Raw genomic sequence first — 22,695 nt, forward strand, 5'->3', positions numbered from 1 at the left:
CAGGGGAACTAGAGGAGCAGAGGAAGATCTATGTGGGAGTAATTTGCATCACTCTTTCGTTTTGTATCTATTTTCTCTGGCTAAACTGCTTGAAAAGCCCTTCTAAGAGGCGAGTAAGGTATTGATTTTTACTTGTTTAAAAACACCACTTTGATCATTTGAAAGATGGACATCACTCTTTATGTATACTTGCAGTGTATGAATGTATTACCATGCATGTGTTCAAAGTTGTCATCATTTTCCACTGCAACCAAAAAACATTTATTTTACTCGAGACATATGTTTGGAATAATGATTTAAGATTATGTAGTAATTAATAAACATCCTTTTATTTTAAATATGTTTTCATGAGCTACATTGTTTAAAACAGAGGAATAACAGTGAGTCTCATTTGCATGAGAACAAACATTGCAATAATTCAAATGATGAAAGATTTGTGTGAAATAAATAGCACAGATCACACTGTGCTACGTTACATCTAAACCGCACTCTTTTACAATCATATGGCAGATTTATCCCGTTGTTTAACATTATTGTCTACTCAAGGTGAACTTGACACGTGCTTATAATGCACTTCAGTCTTTGTATATTCAACTGGAGGGCTTTCATTTGTAAAGCTTCTGCTTTGGCTTCAACGCAGTTTCCCAATTTAAGTAAAGACCTTGGCAGACGTCCCATAAGCAGAATCCTCTTTGTAAGCCATTGTTTCCAGGTCCTGAGGAACCAGCGTACTGTCTCGTGAGACCTCACTTTTAGTGTGTTGTTGTTTGTCCTTATACAGTTCTAGGGTAAATAAGTAGAGCACCCAATAGTGTTTTTAGATAATACATTTTTGTTTGTGTGGTTTCAGTCAATAACTGCTCATTCAGTTGTTGTCTCTAAGCTCACAAAGGAAAAACAAAAGCAAAAATGCTTTCCGATATTTCAGACACATTTTAATAGAGGCTGTGACATTTGCTTGCTGCATTTGAACTTGTCTTTTTTATCTATGCAATTGTACTCACAAGACGCATACACATGTGTGTGTATCCTTCCATTACATTGAATTGATTGTTGTCCTTGTGGAGACCCTTGATGTGATGTAGGAAATAAAGATTTACTGTGATAACAAACAGATGAGCTCAGAGCACACTGGAGGTTTGCTTCCAAGGATAAGATCAAATATTTTTAAATTAAGAATTGCTTGATTTATCATCAAATACACAGTGCTCCTTGAATAAAAGTTTAATAGTTTTTATATGATGCGTAACCACATTAAATGCATGCAAACATTGTGCCAAAATATGTATTGAAATATCCAAAAATCACTATCACATGTTATGTTTTTAACAATATTTGACTTCAGAGAATTCACAGTTTTAGCGCTTCGCCACGATTGCATTGATTATATGGTTGCTTGTCAATGGCGTCATGTCCGGGTTATCCTTATATTTTTAGCTGCCATAAAAAACACCTTTTTGACTTAATGTGGCACTGCGCAGGGCGATCGGTGTGTGCCTTCAAAGTATTACAAGATCCATTCAAAAGCACTGTTTTGTTGCTCTCGTGATACTTTTATGTTATACGCTGATCATTCTGTGCAGTGCTGCTTATGTAAGTAGTTCTTATAGCGTCTAGCAAGCCTATCCGTTTTTGCTCTTATCAAACTACACTGTGGGCTTTCATTATGAAACACTTTTTTATCATTATCCATGAACATGATCGGATTGATTCCTATGGTCAGTGAAGGTGTAGACTTCAACTCCCATCGTTATATGCACTTTCACAGTGACATCAAGCTACGCCATTGTTGTTGTTTAGCGACCTCTATATTTCCTTAATAATTGAACAGTTAATCATTTCATTTACTCTTATCATTGTTTTATATTACCATCTGATTTATGGTACAGAAGGTACAAGGATTTTATCCGTGTCCATACAAAGTCCTTGTTTGGAGAGCTAAAACAGACCATCATCATGTACTAGTTCACTTAATCTACAGTTCAAAGCTGCAGCTTCTCTTTCATGCATTTGACTGACTTATCAAATTTATGTCATGACTAATCAATCTGTGATCTTCTGTGTCAGTTGATGTTTGGCCAAGAATGTACACTCTAAAAATGGCGGAGATATTTTTGACCCATAATGGGTAAATATTGGACAGAACACATGCTGGGTTAAAAATTACCCCGGGCTGGATAAAAAATGACCCAATGTTGGATTGTATTTATGCAACCATGGGGTATAATAACCCAGCAGTTGGGTTAAAATAACCCAGCATTGGGTAAATTTTTAACCCAGCATGTGTTCTGTCCAATATTTACCCATTATGGGTCAAAAATAACCCAGCCATTTTTAGAGCATACCAAAACTGCACACGTGTGGTGACAATTTGGTTAGTTCCTTGACATGTCTGCTTAAAGAGACACTCCACTTTTTTGAAAATAGGCTAAACAGTTAAACATTTGATTTTTACCATTTTGAAATCCATTTAGCCAATCTCATTCCGGCATAATAATCAAGGAATATGCTGCTGTACCATGGCTGCAGGAGGCACATTGATATTACGTAGTGCCTGAAAAGAGTCCCCTGCTATTGAAAGTATCCAAGGGGACTATTTTCGGGCAGTGCGTAACATCACTACGCCTGCTGCAGCCATGTTACGGCAACAAAGTCATTGATTATTACACCGGAATAAGAGTATAGTTCTTAGCAATCGGCCATGAAAGTTGCATTTTTTAATTTTCCGTCGGTCTTAGTACACGATGTAACCCGTGAAGAGTCAAGTTTTAAATAGAAAAAATATTGTAACTATTTGGTCATTTTTAGCGTGATGCTAATGGTCTAATCAGATTCAATGGATTATGCTAAACTATGCTAAAAGTGGTAACGCCAGACCCGGAGATCGGCTGAATGGATTTCAAAATGATAAAAATCAAATGTTTATTTCTTGGGGAGATGGAAATGAGAATATTTTCAAAAAAAGTGGAGTGTCCCTTTAAGAAAAGAGTAAACTTATTTTTTCTTATAACTGAAAATAGCATTTTTTCCTGATGAATATAATACTTTAAGCTTCCTCTTTAAACATCTATTTATCAAACCCCATATTTATGTTTTGTTTTTGAAATCTTTATCTGTGGAAAACTAAAAAAAATGTATCACAAGAGAACTCTGTTTCGAGATATTTTATAGGTTAAAGAAAGACAAGTAGCTACTGCATAGTTTTCTTCAAGGATTTTGCTAAGACAAATTTTATCATTTCATTTTCTCTTCTTGCTTAAAGTTTTCAAAATGGGTTTGGTACAAAATAACACAATAGTTCAGTTAATATCATTAAATAGTTTGAAATCTAGAATTCCATTTGAGCATTTTTCTCAAATCTAATATTTTTCATAACCGAGATATTGGTAGCCAATAACAACCAAACAAAGATTATGGTACTGTATATGACAGGCTACTGAGCCCTTTACACAGTTAGACGAAGCGTATGTAGATTTTTTAGTTTATCCTGAAAAAAATTCATAAAATGTTCAATGTTTATAAAAATAATATGTGAGAGCAGTAAGTTCATGGCTTGAGAAGACTTAAAATACAGCAAATGAGTCATATGGACTTTTTAAAAAAATAATTGTGGAGCTTGACTAATTGAATATGGCCAGTGCATCTGTAATCAGTGCATTTCTTTCTCTGTGTTCTACATTAAAAAGACTACAGATTTAGTACAACATGAGGGTGAATAAATCAATTTCAATTCGAGTGAATCACTCCTTTAAGGTTCCTGCATGGTGGATAATCTGTGGATGTTACTATTCTAAGATCAAATTTGGTATTATAATTCATGTTTTCAATTTATGATGTAGACCTTTAGCTAATCAACCAATCAATATCTCATATATTAGTTTGCTTGCTCTATAAATTCCTTAGTTATTCCTGGTATGATAAAGAGGCTCCTGCCAGGACATAGCCTGATTACCTCACACATCCCATTAAATGTGTGTCCATTGAAAGTTCTCTCAGCATCTCACAGTGAGGTGTCAATTACACAGCCTGCTAACTAACATTCGCTGCTGAACAGCGAGATTGATGTCTCTCTGTGACTAAATCAATCACGGTTCACTATTTTACGTTTATGAGATGATCTGTTGCAGCACGGATTTACAGTGAAGCCCTTTTCGGAGACGGTTCATAGTGTAATGGGACATCACAGACAAGAATTGCAGATAATTCATATTAAATTGTTCATTATTCTGCAAAAACCGAGGTATGTATAAAAACTAAACTATTTAGAAATAATATTCAGTGATAAAGCAAGGGATATATAAAGTCTTCATCTTCTCAAACTCTTCCTCAGTTTTAGAAACCATAGACCGCAATCTAATGCTCACAGTCATCTGTAACATTTACTGTCTGCACTTACTGTATTATAATGCTTGATATAAAGCAACATAAAGCCACTCGTGTGTATTGAGATTGCTGATGGGATTTTATTTTTGAAACTATTTTATGCAACGATACAATGCCTGTTGCCATACTAATTGTACTAACGCACTATGCTTTAAACACAAAGAAATCCATAAGGTCACTTTTAGGACTTTTATTATGCATCACTTGTTATTCAATTAATGTCAACCCTATTCAACCAATTCAAGAATATGGATAAAATGAAGTCTTTTACCATTTACTGCCATATGTTTAGTGTTAACCTCCAAAATGACAAATGCACTATTAAAGTAGGCCTTTATAGTATGTATTATATTACAAGGCAAGTCCACTTGTCTTACAGTAGCTTTTTGCGAGGAATATCCTTAAATTTATTTGCAATTACATTTTCTGTTTTACAGCCATAACTTGTCAGCACCATCCACTAAACTGTAAAGAAATAGTTTGAGATGTACCTCAGTTTAAGATGGTCTTATTCATTTCCAGCAACGCCAGAAAAACTAAATGTCTACTGCATATAATGCATGCGTGATAACCAAAATATTAATCTGTCAGCATCTAAGTGTTTTCTCTCTGACAGTGGTGACAACTCATTTACCATTTCTTTATTGTTTGTGAGTTAATAGATTTGATTTAGAGGTCTTAAATGTTCCCTTTTATTTCTCCTCGTTATTTATGAGAAGGCTGAATGTAGTAACTTGCCAGCTAATAGAACACAGTATTTTTCATAAGATAAAAAAGATAAGCTTGAGCAGTAAATAAGAGCAGAGATGTTAAGGATGTTAAATTTAGTTTGTGGCAGATTTCTTGTGGGTTTTGGTTGTTAGCAATCTAAGCACAAGCATATAGTGAATATACAAACCAAATACATATTCTTATCTCCTGGATATGCCCAGTGATGGTGTTGTCTGCAACTTAATCCATGTCTCTGACAGCTAGCGGTGACGAGATTTCCATATGTCTCATTTAATTGCAAAGCACAAAAAACTCAGGGGTGGTTTACAGTAGGACTCTCACACAAGTGAAGCCAATACTTTTCAAACTATATACAGTACGAAGAGTTCAACCAAAACCCTCTAAGTGCATCTCATAGATATGTACACTAGATGTCGCCTTGGCTACGGCAGTTTATTGGACCGAGTGCGTCAAATAGAGCCGCCATCTTGAAACAGGGGAACCCCTCATCAGCATCATTGTAGGCAATGGTGTAACCGAAATAAAATCACCATAAATCATCAAGAATGCGATTTTCTTGGTTTTCTTTTGGTTCGTTTCAACAGTCAGACATGTATTTAGCATTTAGTACAGGAAAAAATTAAATCTACTTTTTCTTACATATATGGTGCTAGTAGCCCTAACATCCATACGCAGCACAAAAGTCCGGCATCGTCCATGAATTCAAAGTACAGGCAGACATAACAGCTTTACCTAGATACTTCTAGTGACAAGACCCCTGTTCTAAGATGGCGGCGGTTTTGACGCATGCTAAGAACCCCAAGGCGACTTGCGTTTAGAGGATTTTTCCAAAAAGCATTTTTTTCTGAATGGCCTGAGGCTGGAATTAAGCAGATTTGAAGTGAAAGTATTTGATGAACGTATAAAACAGTACATGCCGAGAGCATTTGGTTAAAGGGGCCATGGCACAAGACTTTTTTAAGATGTGAAATAATCTTTGGTGTCCCTAGAGCACATATGTGATAGCCTGACGTTGTCATACTCAATTCTGGTCAGAATTTGAGTCTGATACCGCTCCATTGAGCTATAATTATGAGGCGTGTCTCAACCGAAAAATGCCTCTGCACTCAATTATAGACCTACGACCAGTCAGAGCAACGGAGTGTGTAACGTATGTTGAAATATCGTCTTTTGTAGCCTGACCGAACTGCTAGTTATTGCGCTACAATGACACTAACATTGTGATTATACTAAGTCTAAGTTAGCAACGTGCATCAACACCTACTATGTTTACAACATTTCATTCATATCACAACATTAAGTATTTACTAAGTCATACAGTAAGACTATCTCTTACCATTTGTACGTTAGGTGAACTTCATCCATGACGATATCCATTAACGTTACGTTGGCTTGAAAAATATCGGAGCCTAGCATGTCCCTCCACTTATTCAGCAGTCACGATTCCGGGGTTCCGAAAAGAAGCTGGCAACGACTGCTAAAATGTGGTGGGCGGGGCTAAGATCAGCTGGCACCCAGGCTACATATGTGAAGTTTTAGCTCAAAATACCATATAAATAATTTATTATAGCATGTTAAAATTGCCACTTTGTAGGTGTGCGCAAAAATGTGCCGTTTTGGGTGTGTCCTTTAAAATGCAAATGAGCTGATAAAGTTCAAACACTGATCACAATGATGGTGGTTTGTTGAAATTGAAACTCATTGTGCTGTGAATTATTTTCTCTCTCTCTCTCTCTCTCTCTCTCTCTCTCTCTCTCTCTCTCTCTCTCTCTCTCTCTCTCTCTCTCTCTCTCTCTTCTCTGCACTAAATGGCAATGCTGTGATTGGATAGTGCAGATTAAGGGGCGGTATTATTATAGTAAGAGCTCCTTATGACATCATAAGGAGAGCCAAATTTCAACAACCTTATTTTTTCATGTGCTTGTAGAGAATGGTTTACCAAAATTAAGTTACTGGGTTGATCTTTTTCACATTTTCTAGGTTGATAAAAGCACTGGGGATCCAATAGCACTTAAACGTGGAAAAAGTCAGATTTTTATGCCATGGCCCCTTTAATATCATCATCTCATTTTTGACAGAGGTGGCATTTAGAGGCTTTGGCATCTGAGCTCCTCATATATACACAGTAAATACATATAAAATATTTGTGTGTATGGATATTTTTTTCCAAAAAGTGACTTTTTATGATTTTCTTTTGAAACTAGCATTACAATATTCTTTTCTTATGTTGATTGCGGCAGAACAAGTCATCCGATAATTGCTGTTATGAAAGGATCTGTCTGGATTAGGTCAAGGAAGTGGAAACACTTTAGAGTTAGGCCAAAGGGAAATACTTGACTAAAATTGCTTTTGCTAGAGTGTTGCTGTGAAAAGCAAAAGAAATAAAGAAAATTACATATTTCAGTCATTTATTTGGTGCATCCTTTTTGGTGTGTGGTTCTGTGTGCTGGGTCATTAAACAACTCTGACAGTAATGATGCTCAATTTATCAGTCACGATGTAGAAATATATATTTTGCATGTGCAATTCTCCAAGTGCTTTTTCAAAAATGCAATCATTCTTTTTGGTTGACATTGATAAAAAGTATAAAATTGTCCCCGGGGAAACACTGTATCTTTGTAAGGTACAGTGCATACCATGCAGTTTAGTTTGTCAAGAATCTCAGAAATGTACATGCTGCCCCTGGACAAAAAGTTTGGTGGTTGTAATTTATGTATAGTGTCAAAAAATAAGCAGTCAAAATATGTACCAAGTACTTTTTCTCAAAAATACAGCTTTGCACCTAAAGATTTTAAATTAGTATCTCAAAGATGCTTCTTACTATATGAAAGATACATATTTGTACCTAATTATACATATTTTGACGCTTTTGAAGTCTTCTGTCCCAGTGACAGCTACATATTTTGACTATTTTATCTAACAGTCTAATCTAATGTTCTGTTTTCAACATGACACATTTTTGATAACATATTTTCTTCATCTGCTTCTTTTTCAGACTGCCTATAAATGTGTGGGAAGAGAAAATCGGTGGGCATTAAATTATGAATGTTGAACAAGATGACCTCTTACCATCAGCGCCAGATGTTGAGAGGTCCTAGATGGAAAGGGGCTTGGTTTGACCCCTTGTTTCTCCTGCTTTTAGCCCTGCAGTTGCTTGTTGTTGCCGGCTTGGTGCGAGCCCAAACCTGTCCATCTGTATGTTCCTGCAGCAACCAGTTTAGTAAGGTCATCTGTACACGCAGAGGGCTAAAGGATGTACCTGATGGCATCTCCACCAACACACGGTATCTAAACCTTCAGGACAATCAGATCCAGGTCATCAAACTAGACAGCTTCAAGCATCTACGACATCTAGAAATTCTTCAGCTTAGCAGAAACCACATCCGCAACATTGAGATTGGCGCCTTCAATGGGTTGACCAGCCTTAACACTCTGGAGCTTTTTGACAATCGCCTCACAACCATCCCAAATGGCGCATTTGAGTATCTCTCAAAGCTAAAGGAGCTTTGGCTTAGGAATAACCCTATAGAGAGCATACCGTCTGATGCCTTCAGTCGCTTGCCCTCCCTGCGGAGGTTGGATCTGGGGGAGCTGAAACGTCTCTCCTATGTTTCAAGTGGAGCATTTCAGGGCTTGAGCAACCTCCGCTACCTGAATCTGGGAATGTGCAACCTCAAAGAGGTCCCTAACATACAACCCTTGATTCGTTTGGACGAGCTGGAAATGTCTGGGAATCAGCTGACGGTAATCCAACCCAGTTCTTTTAAGGGTCTCATCCATCTTCAGAAGCTGTGGATGATGCACTCCCAAGTCCAAACTATAGAGAGGAACTCCTTTGATGACCTGCAGTCATTAAGAGAGCTCAATTTGGCCCACAACAACCTTACCTTTATGCCCCACGATCTCTTTACACCCTTGCGCCACCTGCAGCGAGTCCATTTGCATCATAACCCTTGGAACTGTAACTGTGACATCCTTTGGCTGAGCTGGTGGCTGAAAGAGACTGTACCAACCAACACCAGCTGTTGCGCCCGCTGCAATTCCCCTCTCAGCCTCAAGGGGCGCTACATCGGAGAGCTGGACCAGAGCTACTTTCAATGCTACGCGCCCGTTATCGTCGATCCCCCTGCTGACCTCAATTTAACTGAAGGAATGGCAGCAGAGCTCAAATGTCGGACGAATTCAGTGACCTCAGTCAGCTGGCTAACACCAAATGGCTCCGTCATCACGCATGGGACAGTCAAAATGCGCATCTCTGTCCAAAATGACGGATCGCTAAACTTCACCAACGTCACCGTTCAGGACACAGGAACCTACACTTGCATTGTGAGCAACATGCTGGGCAACGTTTCAGCCTCTGCTGTTCTCAATGTGACGACTATTGACAACAGTGGTTTCAGTTACTTTACTACGGTGACCGTAGAGACAATAGAAACCCCAAACGATGGGGACAGTAGGACACCAGTGCAGCCTTCTTTCGGCTGGGCTTCCTCCTCAACCACAAGGGGGACACCGATTGCCACAGAGAGAGCATTTACCATTCCTGTGACTGAAATAGACATGGATGGGACTCTCAATGGTTTGGAGGAGGTGATGAAAACCACCAAGATTATCATCGGCTGCTTTGTGGCCATCACTCTTATGGCGGCTGTCATGCTCATAATATTCTACAAGATGCGCAAGCAGCACCACCAGCAGGATCACGATGGGCCGGCCCGCACCATTGAGATCATTAACGTAGATGAGGAGCTGACAAGGGTTCCAGCTATGGAGAGTCACCTGACTCTTCCGCCCCTGGAGCATGAGCATTACAACCACTATAATTCGTACAAAACTGCTTACAATCACATGCACACTCTCAGCTCGTTGCATAGTTCAGTGCATGAACCTTTACTAATTCAAGCCAGCTCAAAGGATAACGTACAGGAGACGCAAATTTGATGCTTTGAGTTGGACGAACTAAACTGTACAGACGTTGTTGGTTGCGAACATGCTGTCATAAATTCTTGGATTACACAAAGACATTCAGCAGTGTCATTGAGAGTCTGGATGTATGTATTATTTTAACAAGTGTCTTTACAAATCTTATTTATTAAAGATATGTGAAGTGACTGAATCATGAGCCACAAGATTTTTATCATTTTTCTGTTCATTTTCAAATGGAGGAATGAATGTTTTTCTTTAATTTGTTGGTGAAATTAGGATCAACTTCCATGTTTATGAGAGTAAAAAGACAACAGTTCTCTTATTATTTTTTTCATATTGGCACATTATATCACTTTGCTCAAACATGTTTTTGTTTTCAGAGAAACTGAAACCTTTAAACAAAGACTGGCCAATAAAAAACGGACGTCAAACTGAATGGAGCATTTAGATATGAATGGCAGGCCTGATGGATGCAGCTGCTCTAGTGAGGTTTACATAAAACAAGCAAAAGCCTTCATTGTCAGGGCATGGAAACTGGAAATATTTCTAGTTCTTTTAGAAGTTCCACCTTAAAATGTTGCCATCTGCTAGGTTATCAAGTTACAAAACCATATACCAATATATACAGTGAAGAGCACTTATAATTGGGACACAAAGTACTCAGAAGGCATATACTGTACACCTTTTTTCTCTACGGATTTTAAAATAAAAAGCATGCTGTGAATTGAACTATGTTTCAGCTTTACCAAATTAACATTTATAGGGGCAGTTTCCCAGACAGGGACAGGAATAAGCCTTTGTTATATTAGGACATCTTAGTAGTTTTTACAAACATACGTTACATAAAACATTTCTGGTGTGCATCTTTACGTTGTGTTCACACCAGGCGCGTTTGAGGCGTCAAAGTTTGCCGCTTAAACATTTTGAGATTACTCACTTCATTTGCGTGTGAAATTCTAGTCATCGAGACATTCACGTGAAAATTTGCGTCATTGGAGGGGCTTCTTCACTCCGCTCGCTTCCTGTAATCTCATCACTATTAGAGCAAGCTCTTGATTGGTTAATGCAGTGTGTTTTTTCGCCAAAGTTCACATTTTTCAACTCGCGCGCATGCCGCGGCAATGCTCAATTCGCGCCATTTGCGTAAGCAAGGCGTAGTCTCGTCTACTACGCCGCGCTAAATGCCTCATTCGCGCTGCGAGACCTCCAGACGCGTGTCAACGCGTCTTTACATTAAATAAACATTGAAATCACTCGTTCTTGACGCCTCTACCGCAGCTGGTCAGAACGCAGCATTAGACAAAACATTGGTACTGATATATGTGAAGATATATCAGTGCAAGTAGTTTTATAAACTAAGTCAGCTTAAACACGCATTTTAGTCTGGGAAACTGCACCATAATGTTAGTAATGAGTCAGGCGTGTTTAAATTAATATTTATTTAACGTTAATTTACACATTGATATTGTAACTAAAAGTTGACATTATCAAATTATGTTGTAGAAACATTTTTTTTCACAAATATTATCATTTGTAATTGCATTTTCTTCAATTTTCTTTAATTTAGTTTACTTTGATTAGTGCTTACCTTGATTATGATTCACTGTTTTTAATCCTAATACCGTGTAATTTAACAATTGCTTTATCCAAATGATAAATAAAAATGCATATTTTAATGGAAGTCACACTCCTTATCGCATTCCCAAATTCTTATAAGAATTTCTTTGTCTCAGTGATTAACAGTAACTAAGGGGGCGGAGCCTAGCGAAATGTCAGATACCATAAATTTCAGTTTAGTAAAATGTGAGCTTTATAAATCTGTCAGTGACAACAAAATATTGATAAAAACAATAATTATACATCATTAAACATCTGAATTGTACAATAATTGCCACATTGAAACATTTATGTGACATTAGGCCAAAAACACTGAAATATAGTATTTTCATGGCATGCAGGAGCAGAATAATCCAGACATGTTTATTGTTTATCTGAGAGCTGCATTGTTTTGAGCAGATGTGATTTGTAAACCACAGGTTTATATTGTGAATGTGCACATTATGTGTGTCTCTTTGTGTGTCTACCATCAATTGCCTATTATTTTATCGTCCTCTACCAAATGGTGTATTTATTTTGTTGTGATTATTATTTTGTATTATTTTTTTTGCTTGGTTAAGTGCATACTTCTCTTAACATGTAGATTGTGTGCGTGTGCGCGTCAATGCATGCAAAGGGTACGTTTGTATGCCGCGTGTCGTGTGTATGCCTTAACATAAAACCTCTCATGTTTTCACTAATGTGTGTTAGTCTTTTTTTGTTATGTTTTCTCATGGTCAATGATACAGTATATATTGATATGTTATGTCTCACTTCCCCTTTGATTCATTATTTAAAGCATGATGCGGTGCTGTTTCTTACCAGCAAACTGTCAGTAGTTCAAATACATATAAAGGTTCATGCAGAATATACATCTAATTCACTACATTAATTTTTAAAGGATACATTTGCCTGCAGGGAATCCATCAGACAGCATATTGTATGAATAATCAAGCCTAAATTTAAACATTAATTTAATGAGAATCTTTCACTGATGTTCATTAGATCCCCTACAGTTAAGTAAACAAATGTTATTTTCCTTTATTCCCTATAGATTTAATATTTAATTATTCGTGTTATTTATGCTTTGTTTACCCCAGCATTTCACTTTCATCCTCATTGTCATTTGTAAACTGTATGAAAGATGAATTAAAAAACCTGAATTAAAAAAGGATTGCTTAAAAGTTTACATTACATGAACTGTTGCTTCCAAGACATTGTTTCTTTTTCTTTTTGTATCCAAGTAAAAAAAATGTTCCTACCATTTTTATTGTACATAATAGGTGGGATAAATTGGCACAATAGAAAAAACAGCATTGGGCCATAAAAAAGATGTCTCTATTTTCAGAGCGTGTTAATGAATGCTAGCTTGATCCTATCTGCATCAGTGTTCCTGAGCAGCACTGCATCAGCTACTAGATCGATGAAGCCTACATGATCTACATAGAAAATCTGTGAAGTTGGACTTAACCGATTCTCTTTGGTTTTCTTCTTGTGATTTGTTTGTTATTGGTAACTCATTTTAGATTTCTATGCTGAACTTAAGTGTTTTTTTTTTCTTTATGGCAAAGAGAATGTCTCTTTATTTAAATATTTCTACAAGAACTGTTATTGAAAATAACCAATAATATTTCTGTCAAATGGCACGTTTGCTGATCAGTTCATAATGCTTTGGGAATACAGCTAACTAAACGTTAACCATGAAAAATATAAAATACAAAAGATTGTAGTTCATACGATTACATGCTGTAAATGTAAATAAAATGTTTTTTTTTCTAAAGTGTGAAGTATGAGAATTATTCAAATATTTTTCTGGGGGTTAATGCTCTTTCGATTCAATTCTGTAATTCATGTTTTGTTTTGTTTTATTTTAAAGGGTTAGTTCACTCGAAAATGACAATTCTGTCATCATGTACTCAACCATTGTGGACCTCATTTACTTCCATAGTATTCTTTTTCTATTGAAGTGAATAGGGTCCACAAAGGGTTTGGTACAAACATTTCTGAAAATATCTTCCTCAGTGTTCATCAGAACAAAGACATTTATGCAGGTTTGTAACAACATGAGAGTGAGTAAACAGAATTTTCTTTTTGGGGTGAACTATCCCTTTAAGTCTCTTCCTCTTTTACAAAGAGTTTAATTTGAATACAGAAATAATTCAGACACATAAATGTTTGATTTCACACATTGATTTTATATTAATTTCAATCATTGACACAACCTTTCTCAGTTAATATAAAAAATATCAAGAGCACATTTTCACAGAGAGTTTTTGCATTATGTAGGAGGATTTTATATAAGTCACAAAAAATTACCTTAGCTGGGTTTTCACAGACTGGGTCACCTAAATGGCAATTTTCCTGACTTATGTCCCAAGCATTGTTTGGTAGTGTAAATTGTAGATCAAGACATACACACATGCAAGCTCTTATTATGAGTTAAATTATGTTCTGTTATGTTTTGTAAAAATGCATACACTGTAAGAGCTGTCACTGTGGCAGTAGCCTTTAAAAGGGTCCTAATATGTGTTGGATCAACTCAGATTTACAAGTCATTTCAACTTACTATTATTTATCTTGACTACAGATGAGTTCTTAAAGTTTATAAGTTGTAGTAACTCATCTTTTGTCAAGATAAATAATAGCAGGTAGACATGACTTGTAAATCTGAGTTGATTCAACAAAAAAATTAAGGCAGCAAAGATTTTTACAGTGTATAGGCCTATATCTCTGAACTAAACTAAAAAAGCTTGTTTGGTACCAATATGTACCTCTGAGGTGCTAATATGAACTCTTTATCTGCAAAGAAAGAGTACAGCCCCAGTGACAGCTGTGGTAGATATTTTGACCATTTTATCTGACAGTGTAATAAATAATCTATGTACAGTATCTACAAAAAAACACCTGCGTCCGAAAGTTCTTAAATGCTGCCTCAGAAGGCATTAAGGCATGTCCAAATTCAATGTTTTGTTTACTTCCTGTCTCCTGAGATACCTCCATGTCCTGTCTCACAATTCTATGCATTGGCTTGCACGAAGAATGTGATTGGCCCAGCCTGGTCAAATTCGAAAAAATAAAATGGCGCCAAGGAAGCAGCTGGGGCACAAATTTAGTCTATATAAAGTTATATTTTCACTTTTTACACTTTTTAATTGCATTTCTAGCGAGAAATAAGTATTATAGTTTTCAAACATAGGATTAGTTATCACAAATATTTCAAACAGAATTCCATTTTGCTGCCTATGAAGTCTGTCTGAAAGCATTTCTCTTGAGCTGCCTTCATGCCTCCAAAGTCATTGCCTCATGAGCAGTGGCGGATCGTGATTGCTCTTCCGAGGGGTGCAAATTCAAAATATGTGTTCGGAGTGTCATGTGTGTTGCTTTTGTTTTCAAAATATGTGTTTGTTGCGTCATGTAAACCTTGTGCATCACATGTTTTGTCAAAATAAGTGCCTGCTGCACACGCATCAAAACCGTTTATGATAAAAGAGATGCTCACCTTCACAAAATACATGCAAGACACTCCCTTAACAATAAACTCTGATTAAGCATGAGATTATGCGGGTATCTGGTAAACGCAAGCAGCTCTTTTATCATAAACCCTTTAGACGCGTCTGCAGCAGGCACTTATTTTGACAAGACACGTGATGCACACAGGATCTCTCGAAGTGCAGAACACATATTTTGAAATTATGAACCACACACATGATGGGCTACATACATGCAAACTTCGCATAGAGCCCCCTCGAAAAAAAGAAGTCACCGGCTCATGAGGCAGTGAGACAACAAGTCAGCGAAGCTTTCGGACACAGTGCTTCCCAATTCTGGTCCTCGAGTAGCCTACTCCCTCCCAGAAAGTTTAGATGTCTCCTTATTTAAAACACCTGATTCAACTCATCAGCCTTCTTCCAGAATGGTTAACATGTCTACCTAACAAGCTGATGAGTTAAATCAGGTGTGTTAAATAAGTAGACATCTAAGGGGAGGGGGTACTCAAGGACCAGAATTGGGAAACACAGCAAAAGCAATTTTCTCCTAAACCTTGTAAGGGGTATCAAAAAACAGGATGTTGATAAAAAGCCAAATGATACCAGTATGTACAGGTATATGACTAAAGATTTCATAAATGATTTATTTATTCTATGAAATCTTGACAATTATGGAAAGTAGCAGGGCTCAATTATTAAATCAGCCATTTTTCTTCCAAAAAGCACTTTCTGCTATTAGGCTATTAGGTTATGGATTCAAGCCAAAACATAAGACCAAACTCCTCTTTAAATGATTATATCCATTGATCACGTTCATTAGTCATTGAATACATCCATATAGGCTGACATATAGACAACAATACATTTTTTTAGGGTTTAAAAGCTGTTATTTTATAGTACCAACCGAAGCACCAGAAACACCTTATTTCATGCCAAAATGTTACTGTCTTCACACATTATTTCATTCAGATAAGGAAACCAACTTGAAACACTAAGCTACAGGTTCGCTTTAAACACTTCATAGAACCGACATCAAATGAAAGATGAGTGACCTCTAGACACCCAGAGGTGCTTCGCAGTTCAAGATGGACTTAATTTAACAGCACCTTCTATTGAGTTACGAGACTTGACATCTAATCCATAGGGTTTAGACTGGGGTCTGCACAGAACTAGAAACTTGTGAATTGAATTTATAGTTGCTCGGCATTGTCTCGTTCCTCACATGATTAATTGCACGGAGTCCTGTGACAGACGGAAGTACATCAGTTAATTAATTTCGCCTGGACAATGCCATTAGCAACACAGGAAGAGGGCGGGGGGGCCGAGGAACAAAATACAGGTGCAGTCTGTCGCCTGTAATAATTAATCTCTTCGGTGATTCACACAAGCTGTCAGAAGCCCTCATCACATTTACAGGTAGCAGTATCTCCCATCACTGCAATTACTGTGATATGGAGAGGATCAATTACAACAACATATCATTTGAGAGATGACTGGTTCTTCTACAAAAGAAACGGGGCACACCTTGGCATCTTTATCTTTTAAATAGTGCTGATATAGTTATCTGCAGTTATGATCTGTTCTGGTGGATTGGCAGGGGAGCGGAGATGAAATACAGAGAGCTTGCCTTTGCCAGGAAGTCCACTTACTTCTCCCTCAGCTGAAACATTAAGGTGTCATATTAATTAATCTTCACCTCCTCTTAAACTGTTGGCAAAGGTGTGTTTTTAAATAAAGAAATCTACCAACTTCTTTCTGTTTTAGAATGCTTAAATATTATCTGTTGATGATGTCTTTATGGTTAATGTTAATGTAATCCTTTAGTGGGATTACAAAACTCGTAAAAGCACCCATGAAACACCACCCCTATGAGAAAGAAAGGTACAGAAGATGTCACCGGGGTGGTATCCTTTGAAAAAGTACTCTTTTGTACTTAAATGTTGCATATTAGTACCTCAAAGGTATATACTGTATCTGTAACTACACTCACCTAAAGGATTATTAGGAACACCTGTTCAATTTCTCATTAATGCAATTATCTAATCAAACAATCACATGGCAGTTGCTTTAATGCATCTAGGGGTGTGGTCCTGGTCAAGACAATCTCCTGAACTCCAAACTGAATGTCAGAATGGGAAAGAAAGGTGATTTAAGCAATTTGGAGCTTGTGGCATGGTTGTTGGTGCCAGACGGCCCGGTCTGAGTATTTCACAATCTGCTCAGTTACTGGGATTTTCACACACAACCATTTCTAGGGTGAAGAATGGTGTGAAAAGGGAAAAACATCCAGTATGTGGCAGTCCTGTGGGTGGAAATGCCTTGTTGATGCTAGAGGTCAGAGGAGAATGGGCTGACTGATTCAAACTGATAGAAGAGCAACTTTGACTGAAAGAAACACGTGTTACAAACAAGGTATGCAGCAAAGCATTTGTGAAGCCACAACACGCACAACCTTAATGTGGATGGGCTACAACAGCAGAAGACCCCACCGGGTACCACTCATCTCCACTACAAATAGGAAAAAAGGCTACAATTTGCACAAGCTCACCAAAATCACAGTCAGACTTTGGCGTAAACAGAATGAGAACATGGATCCAACATGCCTTGTTACCACTGTGCAGGCTGGTGGTGGTGGTGTAATGGTGTGGGGGATGTTTTCTTGGCACACTTTAGGCCCCTTTAGTGCCTATTGGGCATCGTTTAAATGCCACAGCCTACCTGAGCATTGTTTCTGACCATGTCCTTCCCTTTATGACCATCATGTACCCATCCTTTGATGGCTACTTCCAGCAGGATAATGCACCATGTCACAAAGCTTGATTCATTTCAAATTGGTTTCTTGAACATGACAATGAGTTCACTGTACTAAAATGGCCCACACAGTCACCAGATTTCAACCCCAATAGAGCATCTTTGGAATGTGATGGAACGGGAGCTTCGTGCCCTCGATGTGCATCCCACAAATCATCAACTGCAAGATACTATCCTATATTGGCCAACATTTCTAAAGAATGCTTTCAGCACCTTGTTGAATCAATGCCACGTAGAATTAAAGCAGTTCTGAGGGCAAAAAAACACATTTGGATTAAGGTAATTCATGGCTTGCCATCCATGATAAAGGGGCTCGAGCTCACTTCTCATTCTGAGGTCTTAGTACCGCCTTAGTTCCTGAAATGAAATCAAGATGAAATGGGCATGAAGGTGATGGAGTGATGTAAGCAGCCATTTAGTGCTTAGAGTAATGCATAAAATGAACAAAATCATGTAGGTGTATTTCCCTATAATTTCCCACTTTACCACTGAGCTCCATGCTAATAAATTTCCTCTGGGCTGTTTTCTAAAATATTTGTTTTACAGCACGTTTAATATGAAAAGCGGTTTCAATGTCAGAAAGGCAACCTAACTCACAGCGTCAAAGCCGCATAAAATCCAAGGTCTGTTTTCTAACTCTTTGATTAGGAAACTGACATGGCAATTTGCACATTATTTGATGTGAATAATTTGTGTTTGTCTCTTGCTGTGCAGTAGGGACTTCAGTGCTTGCATGTTTAAGGCCAGGGTCACCCTGGAACATCCAGAGAGATTGCTGTACGACCCAGGGGGCAGACATTTCGGGCAACTGATGTTGTCTTCTTTCTAAAGTCACAACATCCTTCTTCAAACAGCGCCTGTGATTGTAATGCTTATCTTTGGTCTCTTCATCTTTAGCAGAGAGTAATTAACAGCTAGCACGGAGAGTCTGTCTGGTGCTAAACTGTAATTACAAGTCCCATTACTCCAAGGGGGCGTTCAAAGCAATTAGCATTCCTCATACAGCGGTCTGAAAAGTAAGATGAGAGCATTTCATTCAATTTGATGGTGTTACATTCTGAAGATTTATGCACTCTATTGCGCCACCAAAAACGTACTTGATGTTTGCTAGCTTTGATCTAAACTGATTTATGTACTAATGCCACTCCTACATCAGAGAATTAGGTACAGAATTATGCTCTCATTGATATTACATCTCATCTTCAGATGCAAGTCTTCAGCTATTTTGTCAGTGAAGATGCTTAAAATTTACGGTACAAAAGCTAAACGGACAACACTCATTTGTGTAATGTCATTCAGTTTTTTATAGCGTGGTAATCCTCCTGAGCCGCTGACAAGGCTTTACTCATTTGTAAGGATCCCGTGGGGATATGCATTTGGTTTGAAGGAGCTAAAACTATTTTCAAAATGTTAAATACTCTTACATTAGAATGTGTAAAATCATTCAATTCGTACCCTAATCTGTGACACTTTATACAAGAACTAAAACTTCTGTGAAATTTCTTTTGGAAATATGTATGCTTAACTATGTATATTATTATACATTCTTCAAAATAAAGGTGCTACATAAAGGTTATTCAGACTTCAGCAGTGCCACAGAGGTAATATTTTTGGTTCCCCAAAGAGCCAAGTTTTAAAAGAGTAATTTCTTTCTTACCTTTTTATAGGGGCGTCGCCAGATCCCTTTTATTTGAGCACATTTCCCAATGTAAATCTGCTGTGCCCCAGTATAAATCTATAGTTTAAATTTTAATAATTCACTTTTATTGTTAGTGTTAATTTACGTTCATTTTCAACATAGCTGTAACCCAGTTAAATTTACAAAACCAACACAAAAACTGACACATAATCCATGTCTGCACACGACTATTGTGTTGCCAAGTCCACGGCCTTCGTTCATTAGTTTGTAGCCCTCATTTTCCGTGCTGTTGGTATTTGAGCTGTGAATGGTCATTGGGATGCTTTTGGGCTAGTTTTTATTAACCATTGGGATGGTTTTGTTGCAGATCTGGCAACCCACGCAGCTGCGCACACTGAAGTCAAGGTGATGGTACGTGATTGAAGCAGGAAAGCAGGAAAAGAAAATGACAAAGGAGAGATTCGTTTGAGGTAAGATGAACAGGTCAATTTTAGATATACATCTGGATGTCAGGCGACATTGTTTTTTGACGTCAACTCGATGTTCATCTGGACATCAGGCAGATGTTAGATTTGATGTCAACCTGAAGTGACATCTGGACGTCAGGCCGACGTTGTTTATTTGACGTAAAGCCGACATTACATCTAGACGTCAGGCCGATGTTATATTTTACCTGAGGCCGATGTTGTTGTTTTTTTACATCAACCCGACATAACATCTGGATGTCAGGCCAACATTAGATTTTGACGTCAACCCGACGTTACTGCTTGATGTTAGGCCGACAGTGGTTTATGGTGTCAACCCGGCATTACATCTGGACGTCAGGCCGACTTTGGGCTTTGACGTTAACCCAACATTACAGCTTGACGTCAACGCGTCGTTACATCAGGATGTCAGGCCAACGTTGGTTTTTGACGTCAACCTGAGGTTACATCTGGATGTCAGGCTGACATTGCATTTTGACATCAACCCGACATTGGTTTTTGATGTCAACCCGACGTTGGTTTTTGATGTCAACCCAACGTTACATCAGGACGCCAGCCTGACGTTGGTTTTTAACATCAACCCAAAGTTACATGTGGACGTTAGCCCGATGTTGGTTTTTAACGTCAACCCAAAGTTACGTCTGGACGTCAGTCCAACGTTGGTTTTTAATGTCAACCTGAGGTTACATCTGGATGTCAGGCTGATGTTGGGTTTTGACATCAACCCGACGTTGGGTTTTGACATCAACCCAAAGTTACATCAGGACGTCAGTCCAACATTGGTTTTTAACATCAACCTAATGTAAGAGCTTGATGTCAGACCAGGGTTAATTAATGTCAACCCAACTTAACGTCAACCTGAGGTTACATCTGGATGTCAGGCCGACGTTGGCTTTTAATATCAGCCCAAAGTTACATCTGGACGTCAGTCCAACGTTGGTTTTTAACGTCAACCTTAGATTACATCTGGATGTCAGACTGACGTTGGGTTTTGACATCAACCCGTTGTTGGTTTTTGACATCAACCCGTTGTTGGTTTTTGACGTCAACCTGAGGTTACATCTGGATGTCAGGCTGACGTTGGGATTTGACATCAACCCGACGTTGGTTTTTAACGTCAACCCTATGCAGCCATTGTAGAGGTGGGGGTGATACAACAAACACCCGAAAATTCTCGGGCCAGCATCATATGTCCAAATTTCAGTCAAAACTTTTCTATTTCATCATAAACAATCTGAAAACAGGGCTTTAAATGTAAAATACCGAACTTGTCCTTTAATGATGTCAACCTGACTTACAGGTTGCAACAGGCCGATGTTGTCCAATCATCACATAAGACTGTGTTTGACTCAAGTGTGTATGACTGATGAAGATCATGGGACTGAAAAATTGTGAATACTGTATAGATATTTTTAGATATATTTGCAAGTATCGATAGGGGTGTAATATCCATGTCTCAGACCCATGCTTGTTAAAATCACCCATGCGTGTACAGTATGGCACTCCTCTGCGGTTCTCTCTGTTTATTTAGTTGTTGTTTTATTTACCTACTTTGTATTCTGTTCAAGCCTTTGTCCTTGCTTAAGTCATCATTTCACTCCTCTAATTGCATCTCTAAGTGCAATCACTTTTTCCTGGTCACAGATGGCAAACATCAGCATATAGCCCTAGTCTGTATGTACCACTCACTTCAGATTGAATATAAAGAGTTCACTGGGGATGGACTGATGAGTAGAGCCGTGTGACATCTTCAGCTTGATGTCTGAGAACAGAGAGCCGAGAAAAGAATCTTGTTGATACACAAAGAGTGCCGGTACTGATGGGACACTCCTTTGACTGTCTGGCACATATTAAGGCGTCTTTCAGCATTCTGCATGATGTGCTGCCTCCGGAATTGGCATTCTTTGTGAGTGTTTGTGTTCCAGGCTTTACTACGGAGAAGGTGGTGGGTGTTTGCCATCTGTGTAGATAGAAACACCTGCTGTGCTCTCCAGATTACAGAGGAACTTCTCCATTGCATTCATTTGTAAATGTCAGGTATGAATATAATATAATTTAAGCCCCCATTTCTGTCTCTGATTGCCTCGTCCTCTTTGTTGGAAGAAATACAATGCAAACGTATCAGAGCTGTAATGACGCAGGGTTTGGAAGGTGAACTCGTTCACAAAAAATGCTTGCATTACATGCTTTGGTTTAGGTGTTTCTGTTTAATGGGATATTTATTAAAATAAAATTTATGTTGTGAAGATATTAAGATAAGTACACAGGCTTTGCAATGTACTGCTATATATATATATATATATATATATACATATGAAGAGTTTGGTTCCAAAACGCAATAAATCCATTTTGACAAATTTCGGAAAAAAAAATTTTTTCTATACCAAGAAAGTGACAAGATGAAAACCACTATTTTCTGTTACAAACTTTCACACAGCATCTTTAGGTTATAAAAACATAAAAAATTCAAATCCATAATTTGATTTTCAAAGATTTATTATAAAAACTGATTATTTTTTCCACAAAATGCAATAAATTATTCAAAATGCTATAAATCTATTGAAACAATCACCTATATAAATGTGCATTCATCTTTGCCATGTTATATTCATTTAGTTGACTAGTTGTACACACT

General features: G+C 37.8%; 1 protein-coding gene across 2 annotated transcripts in view; it reads left to right on the top strand.

Moving 5' to 3' along the window:
- The window catches only part of lrrc4cb (leucine rich repeat containing 4C, genome duplicate b), a 43,560-nt gene extending 30,927 nt beyond the window's left edge, over positions 1 to 12,633 (top strand). For both annotated transcript variants that reach the window (XM_055209240.2, XM_055209234.2), the window contains exon 2: positions 8,111 to 12,633. In XM_055209240.2, the coding sequence (XP_055065215.2) occupies positions 8,161 to 10,056 (1,896 nt within the window). In that variant the 5' untranslated portion in view covers positions 8,111 to 8,160 and the 3' untranslated portion in view covers positions 10,057 to 12,633. The remainder of the gene's footprint in view (positions 1 to 8,110) is intronic.
- Positions 12,634 to 22,695: the final 10,062 nt, after the last annotated feature.

Source organism: Misgurnus anguillicaudatus, chromosome 21 (assembly GCF_027580225.2).
Source record: "Misgurnus anguillicaudatus chromosome 21, ASM2758022v2, whole genome shotgun sequence".
Classification (NCBI taxonomy): domain Eukaryota; kingdom Metazoa; phylum Chordata; class Actinopteri; order Cypriniformes; family Cobitidae; genus Misgurnus; species Misgurnus anguillicaudatus.